This window comes from Pteropus vampyrus, unplaced genomic scaffold (genome assembly GCF_000151845.1).
Source record: "Pteropus vampyrus isolate Shadow unplaced genomic scaffold, Pvam_2.0 Scaffold15, whole genome shotgun sequence".
Taxonomy (NCBI): domain Eukaryota; kingdom Metazoa; phylum Chordata; class Mammalia; order Chiroptera; family Pteropodidae; genus Pteropus; species Pteropus vampyrus.
The window spans coordinates 15,727,383-15,736,137 of NW_011888796.1; the positions used below are offsets into that span (position 1 = coordinate 15,727,383).

The window sequence follows — 8,755 nt, forward strand, 5'->3', positions numbered from 1 at the left end:
ACCATGGACCCATACTGGTCTGTGGCCTGGGGTTGGGGACCCCTGCCCCAGTCAGCCAAAGAAGGAGAACGTAGGTGGAAGGGACAGTCAGTGCAAAAGTGTAGAAGCTGGGCTCCAGACAAAGAATGAGGAAGGGCTTTCCTCCTGTTGCTGCCGGCTTCTCTCCTCGAGGGGGAAGATGTTATTGGTTGGTATAGTTGGGACCAGGCGGGGCAGAGGAAGAGGCAAGGAAGCTGCCTTTTAATCTTGCCCTCCATTCTGCTTTCATCCTGTTTTACAGACTAGAAACATCGTTGTGTTCAGTGGGCACTCATTAAGCATCTCTGGTGTACCCAGCTCTGTGCCAGGCACTAAGGAGGTGGGCAAGAATCAGGGCCTAAACCCAGGGCTTCTGACTTCTGGTTTCTGCTCTTCTTACTCCACTTTGGCTGCAAGGAGTGATGTCTCTCTTTACTCCTGCTTGAGCTCCCCAACAGCTAGGATGCTCCCTGGGGATGGTGTAAAGGGCTGGCTCGCTCTCAGGGTGCCTCTGCGCCCCTCCTTCACTGGGTGCCTCTGGGTCCCTCCTCAGTATCATTTTTGCTTTTGACAGAATCATCCTGTCCAATTCCTAAGGTGCTTGGATTTCCTCTGCTGCATCCATGCTTTGCTTACATGCCTCTAATGACAAGATGCTAGTTACCTTGCTTTGTCGACACTTTTTTTTTGTACTGTAGTCAAAGTAATACATGCCTATGAGTAAATAAAATAGCATAGAAGGGCTTAGAGTAAAAAGCAATAGTCCCCTGTTCTCCCTCTTCCTGGCACCAGAGACAATCATGTTAGCATCTTTTAGCTGTTTCTAAGTTAAATACATATTTCTAAATAATAATAACACTATGTAGCAGTTATGTGGACCAGGCCCTGCTCTAAGTTTTTGCACAGTAATTCAACCACAATTCTTGAGATAGGATCTACTATTATCCCCTATTTTACAGATGAGAACATTGAGGTCCAGGAGGTTAAGTAACTTGCTCAAGATCTGGTTAGTGGCAGAGCTGGTATATAAACCTAGGTGGTCTCCAAAGTCCTTATCTTAAAAGCTATGTTCAACCACTATTTCTTAGTTCATTAATTTTACCCTCTAAGCTAATGTTTACTGACTGCCTGTTACGATTTGGCTCACTCATACTGCCCTGATCTTCACAAGATGGTGTTTTTATCACTATTTTTAGTTTTTCCCTTGGTTAACTTTGTAGCCTTAGGGAATATGCATATACTATTATTTATTTTTGGATTAATGGGTAGGCAGTATCCCTTGATTCTTTTTTAAAAGGAGAATGTTTGTCGCCTACCCAAACCTGTAGCTGTCCTTATCCTTTCCCGCAACTCCTGTCATATACAGTTTTACTTTCACGCTGTCAAGGTTGATAATATTTGCCTGCTGTTTTTTAACCATAATTGTCTTCAATGTTTTGTCTATGGATTGATTCTAAACTTTGAAAATCAATATACGGTATTTACATTGGTTAATCCATGTAAATATTGTTCTCTAGAGATCCAAGTGATGTTTAGCAATCATCATGTAATCATCACAATTTCTTATACTGCTTTCTTCTTCCCTGGAGTTTCTAATTGCCTTTCTTTTTTTTTTCCCCCTCTTATTATTTGCCTTCATTTCCTCATTTTTTGTTCAAACTTTGCATCATGTAAGGTATTTCACCATTCTTTATATATGAACCCAAATCAGTCTCTCTATAGTCTCCACTCAGGGTCCCCGCTTGTCTCTACCATGGCGGAGACCCCTTCCTTTTCTGCTAGGCAGTCTACTTTGAATATTTCAACTGTATGGTACGCACTCCCCTACCGTTGTAGTATCTGCTTCCCCATCTGGTAGACTTGTAAAGCTGTGGAGGAGAGAAAATGCCAGCCTTGTTTTGGGTTACCTGCCACTGTGCTCTCACCATTGTTCGCAGTAGTTTCTAATGATAGAGACCTAGAGCTGGCATAGGCTTGGGAGGGCGGGGGCGCACAGTCAGTATGTGAAGTCTGTGGAGTCAGCAACTTGGCACAAGCCTGAGGTAGTTCATCCCCAGGACAGGGTCTGGGGGAGAGGATGCCTCCATGATCGGCCTCCCGTGGCCAGAGACCCAACAAGAAAACCAATCAGATACTGATCAACCTTGATTCCCAAATTCGGTATCTGCCCTGTACCTGCCCTTTTTTTCCTGCCCAGCTAAGCCAGGCTGGACTAATGACAGAGATCCCCATTAACTGAAGTGCCTCCTAAGGTGGAGGAGGAAATAGTTACTGAGCCCCATCTTCCAGAGACCCACACCTAAGTGCTTTTCCAGGCTTTCAGAATGCCTTTATTCTCTGTACCAAATACCCTTCTCTTTGCCCAGTTGGAAGTTTCCAGAGCAAAATACTGAGGGCTCTTATCCTCCTCCTTACAAATTCTTCACCTAAAGTTTACCACTGTCTGCTTTTTGAGGCCTTGCCCTGGTGGTCACTACAGGGTAGGGGCGAGGTGGGGCCTCTTATGCCAGTCACTGGGTTCAGATCCCTGAGCATTCCTCGCAGTTAGTTTCTGAATATATCTACCCAACCTGAAGGCCCAGCCAGCCCCTCCCTTCTCTTCCTCTCCACCATAAGCCAGGGAGCTCAACTCCAGGCAGTGCCTTTCTCTCTTCCACCCCCAGGCCTTTGATCTTGCTCTGCTGCTTTTCTGCCTGGTTAAATCCACCCACCCATACTTTGAGCCCCGCTTCCTTCTGTACTTTGCCTACTGTTCCAGGCTGCACTGATCCCTCTCTAACTTGATCTCTTAATACGCTGCACAGCTTATTATAATGATCAGAAACAAAATAGCAAGCGGTTAACTTCACAGATATTAAATTCATATAGTCCCAGATTTAAAATCTGTGCTTTTCAGGACTCCCGGGTTGCAAGTGATAGGAAGCCAGTGTGAACGGCAGCACCGTCAGCGAAGGGGAGTGTATTGACTTCTGTGGCCAAACCACTGGTCTTGGGGATGCCTGCAGCTGGGAATGGGAGCACTCTCAGGGCTTTTTCTACCCCTTTTTCCTTTGAGCAGGGCTGCTTGATTCTCACCTGGCTGTTCCTTGAAGCTGGAACCTTGGCCATGGGCAGCTCTAGGTTTGCATCCTTAGTGCCCCGACACCAGAAAGGAAGGAGCTCTTTCTACAAACTCTAGATAGAAAACTCTTACGTGGGCTGGCCTGCGTCACCGGCCCTCCCTTTGGCTAAGGAAACATCATCTCTTACCAGAAGAAGCAGGGAATGGGAAATAGGCTGACCAAAGGAATAGTTGCTGCAGCTCCTTACAGAGTGACCTTGGCTAAGCACTTAACCCCTGTAACCCTCAAGCTCCTCATTTATGAAACAAGAAGGTAAAAGCCCTGCTTCCTGGTATTGCTGTGAGGATGAGATGAGACAGGGCAGGTGAAGCTTAACATAACACACAGACTCAATCAGTGGGCGTGGGAGGAGCACTGAGTAAAAGGGACAGGAAGACTTCGCCCACCTGGGAAAGGCCCAGTCTCAGGGTTGTTCTACTAGCCCAGTGTGGACCATTCTTGGAATTGGCTGAAAAAGATCCCAGAAAGTCATGGAAGCAATAGCACCCTTGACAGAGGAAAACCTCCATGGTGCCTCTAGGCTAATGTTTGCCACTAAAAAGAATGAGTAACTGGCAATTGAGATTGTTTCAAATCAGCCAGTAATCACTGAACATAAACCAGGCACTGAGCTGAGAACTCTAGAGAATACTGATCTGTCACACACCTCTTGTTCTTGGCACAAACGGGACAATAAAACAATCATCTTATCAAGTAATGGATTGCTTGTCACTGAAGGTGTGAGAGTCGTGGTAGGGACACTGTGAAGAGGATCTGGACTCTGATGGGGAGGTGACTGACTTGAGAGAAACGTAAAAGTCACTCCTTGAGGATCTAGGTAAGAGAAGAAAACTCCAGGCCCATGACTTCTTGGCCAGGCTGGGAGTTGGAGATGAAGCACTCCCTGTAGTGGGACTGGTAGGGCTTTGGGAAAAGCGTTATCAGGGAAGCCTTTCTGGAGGGGGTGGCACGTGCACTGACCCTTGAACTTCAGCTCATCTGTGAAGAGCAGAAGGCTGACTGCTTTGTAGGAGGGACAGGCATCCAAAGGTGTGTTGTCAGGTGGTGCTCCACGTCTTTCCATGCTCTCACATCAACTTGTCCCTGCTGGCTTCCTTCTTAGATTTCACTGTGGATCGGTGAGGAGAGGAACACCAGCAGCTCCATTCTTACCTCCTCGTGGTTCAGGAACTAAGGGGGAAGGAGGCCCTGTTCATCCAGTCTATAGTCTATAAGGCAAATCTCATTAGAGGGTTCTGATTGGCCCATCTCAAGTCACGTGCTCATCACACAGACCAACCACTGAATGCAATGATGGGGTAGAGGTTAAAAATATAAGCTCTGAAGTCTAGTCACTTAGAAGTTCACATATTTACCTGTGGAACTGGGAAGTTACTTAATACCTCGGACCTAGTTTTTTCACTTTAAAATGAGGGTAATATTCCAACTTCAAAGGGTTTCTGTGAGGATTAAGAGTTAAATGAGATAATACATGTAAATAGCTATAATACTTCCTGGAATATATTAAGTATTCAATAAAGTATAGCTACTGTCATCCATCATCATGTTTCATGTTTTTCAGCTGAAATTGCATCCTTTGCCCATTTGATTTCCTCATCATTCTATAGGTGAGAAAACCTGACAGTTATTATACCTATTTGACAGCTTCCTTCCTGAATCACAGCGAAGCTAAGGTCAGGGCAGCTGGAGTCCACTCCCAGAACACCTACCACTTGGTCACAGACCCAGACCCCAGTATTTCCTGCACAGTCTTTTCCCCAGAACTTAATCATGTGTTTCTTCTCCTTTCCCCAAGTCCCCAGACCTTTTTGTGGCTCACAGGCAACGGGGAAGGGAGGTATCCATGGTTGGAGGGGAGAAGTGCTGACCCCTCTCCTCTGGTTCTTCCCAGGCACAGCTCTGTCAAGGCTGATGAGGCCACAAGCACGGCTCCCTTCCACCTTGACCTCTGGTTCTACTTCACCCTGCAGAACTGGGTTCTGGACTTTGGCCGCCCCATTGCCATGGTGAGTGTGAAGCTGTGGACAGAGCCTGGCCAGCAGTGAGGAGACTTGAATTAGCTGAGTGATCTTAGACAAGTCACTTCCTCTACTGGTAAACTGCAAGAATAGGCCTGGATGCCTTCATGTCCTTCGGCTCTGTGGCTGTGACCACTGAGGCAACTGCCAGCAAGTGGGGGGACCTAGGGGGTCTGAATAGTCATATTGTACCCTGATTTTCATGGGGGAACTGGTGGCTCTGAACAGTCACACTGTTCCCCTCCCCACCCATATCCTTCATCCAGGTTTAACCAAATCACCAAGATCAAGGTGATTTGTTAATTTGCATTAACTGAGCCAGTAGTCAGGGCACCTGGTGATTTGGTGGGACGGAAAGCAGAGCATCCCCACTGATCTTCCTCACAGCCTGGGGATAGTATTTATTTTTGGAGGTGAAGCATATAGACTGATTTTGCATATTATATGACTCTGAGCCTCAGGTAATTTTTAGTGCCAGCTGGTGAAACTGTCTCCCTTCCCTCCAAGGCTACTTCATGTATCAGTGTACACTAGCAGCCTCCATGGAGAAAGTTAATTACTGGAAGAGCACCAAAACCTTTCACTTATAATAAATAGGTAGGTAGGTCTATAGATAGGTAGAGATAGATAGATAGATAGATAGATAGATAGATAGATAGATAGATAGACAGATAGACAGACAGACAGATAGATGAATGAGAGAGAGAGAGATAACAGAATGTGAAAAAATTGAGTGAGGTACCACCATGTACCAAGTTGTTAATTTTTGTGTAGGAGTGGTAAAAATAATATCTATCCCTGAAACTGACACCTTGTACATGCTAGTGATAATGCAAATTAACAAAGCCTTTTTGGAAAGTAGTTTGTCAAGGTGATAACTAGTAGCTAGAATAGTGCCTAAGACAATAAGTACTTGATACACTTTTTTAAAAAATGAATAATAACAGTAACAGTAAGATAGAAACAGCAGTTAACGTACATTGAGTGCTTACTCTCTTCTAAGCTCTTTACATGTTTAAGCTTATTTAGTTCTCACATCAACACTATTATTAATCTCAGCTTTATAGATGAGAAGGACTTGAGGATAGAGAGAGTAAATAACTGGCTCAAGCTTACCCAACTAGCAGGTGGAGGGGCCAGCATCTGCACCCAGGCACTCTGGCCCCAGAGCCCATCCTCTTCCCATCATGTATATTATCCAGAACCCTGGATATGTTCATCTTTTCTGACCCAGTAAGACCCCTTCCAAGAATCTGCCCTGAAGACTTAATCAGCAAGAAGACAACAGCCTCTCTACCCAAAGATGCTCATTGCAGCATTGCTGACAGTAGCCAAAATTTGGAAGTGGTTTCAGTGTCCAGCAGTAGGGACTGGGTAAATCACCTTTGCTGTAGCCAGTATAGAGAATGTTACCTGACAATTAAGCAGGAATTATGTAAAGCAGGGGTCCTCATCCCCCAGACCCTGGACCGGTATTGGTCCTTGGCCTGTTAGGAATGGGACCGCACAGCAGGAGGTGAGTGGCGGGAGAGCGAGTGAAGCTTCATCTGTGTTTGCAGCTGCTCCCCAGCACTAGCATCGCTGCTTCAGCTCCACCTCAGATCATCAGGCATTAGATTCTCATAGGAGCACTGGTCCCCGGTACCAAAAAGTTTGGGGACCGCTGCCGTAGAGCAACATGGGATATCTAAGGAGAAGAGAGGTGCCTAAGTGGCATGTATACTGACTGATTACAAGTTAGTAACAACTCTAATCTTGTATAACGTGGATCAAAGACGAAGAGGATGAAGAGAAGCTTTCAAGGCGGTATGTCACGGAGGAGTTATGAATGCTGATTCTCCTTTCAGCAGACATTCTGTTAGGTTTACACGTTTTTTTTAATGTAGAAGAAAGAAAAGGAACTGAGCCAGGAGTCAGGGCACCTGGTCTGGTTTTGGGTGACCATGCGCAAGTCACTGTCATTTGAGCTTCAGGTCTCTTGTCCGTAAGAAAACTGGTGAACTAGTTGCTTTCAGCCCCCTTCCAACATGAAAGGCCCTCATATTGGGAGACAATGAAACTTCCCATCAAACTGGTGCTCTATAGAGGGGAGAAATGTGGCCAGGAACAGGCTCGTGGTTCTCATTCACTAGGACTCAGCCTCAACTGGCCTAATGTGGGTTTTCTGTTGGGCAAATCACTTCTCCCATCCTGCCCAGAGGTGCTGCAGCCACTCTAATCCCAAGTAGGCTCGTCAGGAGAATATACATTTGAAAGCTTGTGAGTACACTGGAGCTTTTCAAATATATGCATGATTGTCCTGAACGTCTAATAACTACAAAATAAAATCTTGTACTAGATGTAAAGGCAATTTGTAATAGTTGTAACAAGTCAGTTCGTACCCAGGTATATAAAGAAGTGAGATTCTCCCTTTCCAGTCCCACCCCTGACAGTTTGGGGCACATCCTTCGACTCCTTTCTTTACTCATACAAACATACATATATATCTTTTTTCTTTTTCTAATCAAAATGAGATTTTACTTTATACCTTATTCTACAATATGCTTGTTTTATTTTATCATGGATATTTCTCTACCTCAGTATGTATAAGGTGTCATTTCTGTTAATGGCTACTTAATTTTCTATAGTAAGTATGTATTATAGTGTATTCAGCTAGTCCTGTTTGGTTGAAAAGTTGGCCTGTATTTGGTATTTTGCTATCACAAAAAGTGTTTCAGCCACCATATATATCTTGCTATAGATAAAGGTATAGACATACACACATGATATCCTAGGAGTTGTATTTCTGCAGATTAGTTTTATCCAATGTGGCATTTTTGAATTAAGAAATAAAAATTTTAATTTTTGATTAAAAGTTTTGGTCATTATACATGTTTTCAATCAACAGATACTGGAAGTATAGTGTGTGTGTGTGTGTGTGTGTGTGTGTGTGTAACATTTTGACCCTGAATAGGGGTTTTCACACTGACCACCAACAAGCCCAGGACTCATTAGGGTAGACCAGGAGCGAGGGCGTTCCAGATGGAAGGTCTGCCCCTCGCCTGCCTCCTCTCAGGGAAGGTAGAAAAGAACTGAAGCTACTTTGTAGAACTCCCTTATTTTCTCCCTCGCTTCATTTCATAATGCATACCCTAGACCTGATTTGGAAGCAGTCCATCTGCTCAGTGGACAGAGCATTTTTCCCCACCTGGACCTAGCAGCCAGGAGAGCTTGTCATCGTCCTAGACCTGGAGTGCCAGATCTCTAAGGGTCCATGTAGACCATCTGGGCCACATTTCAGGTGTTGCAGATGAGGAAATCAAGGCCTAGAGAGGGGAAGGATTTGCCCAGGGTCACCAAGAAAGTTGATGGCACAATTAAGTCCCAAGAGAGCCTTCAACTATGAGACTGGTACCCGGGGGCACTTATTTAGTACCCATTAGAAGAGAGGCACAGGGTCAGGTCTGGATTTGCATCTACCGTGTGCCTGGGGCAAGTCCATGTACCTTCTCTGGGAGTCAGTTTCTCTGTCTGGAAACCCCTTCCCCCCGGGGCTGCTGAGAGTTCACAGAAAGAACTGTGTGTGTGTGTGTGTGTGTGTGTGTGTGTGTGTGTGTG

The 8,755-nt window shown here is 45.2% G+C and overlaps 1 protein-coding gene across 1 annotated transcript in view; it reads left to right on the forward strand.

Moving 5' to 3' along the window:
- CLN6 (CLN6, transmembrane ER protein) overlaps nucleotides 1-8,755 on the forward strand; it is a 19,093-nt gene that overhangs the window by 2,509 nt on the left and 7,829 nt on the right. Inside the window, exon 2 of the mRNA XM_011385871.2 lies at nucleotides 5,032-5,146. Within this exon, the coding sequence (XP_011384173.1) occupies nucleotides 5,032-5,146 (115 nt within the window). The remainder of the gene's footprint in view (nucleotides 1-5,031; nucleotides 5,147-8,755) is intronic.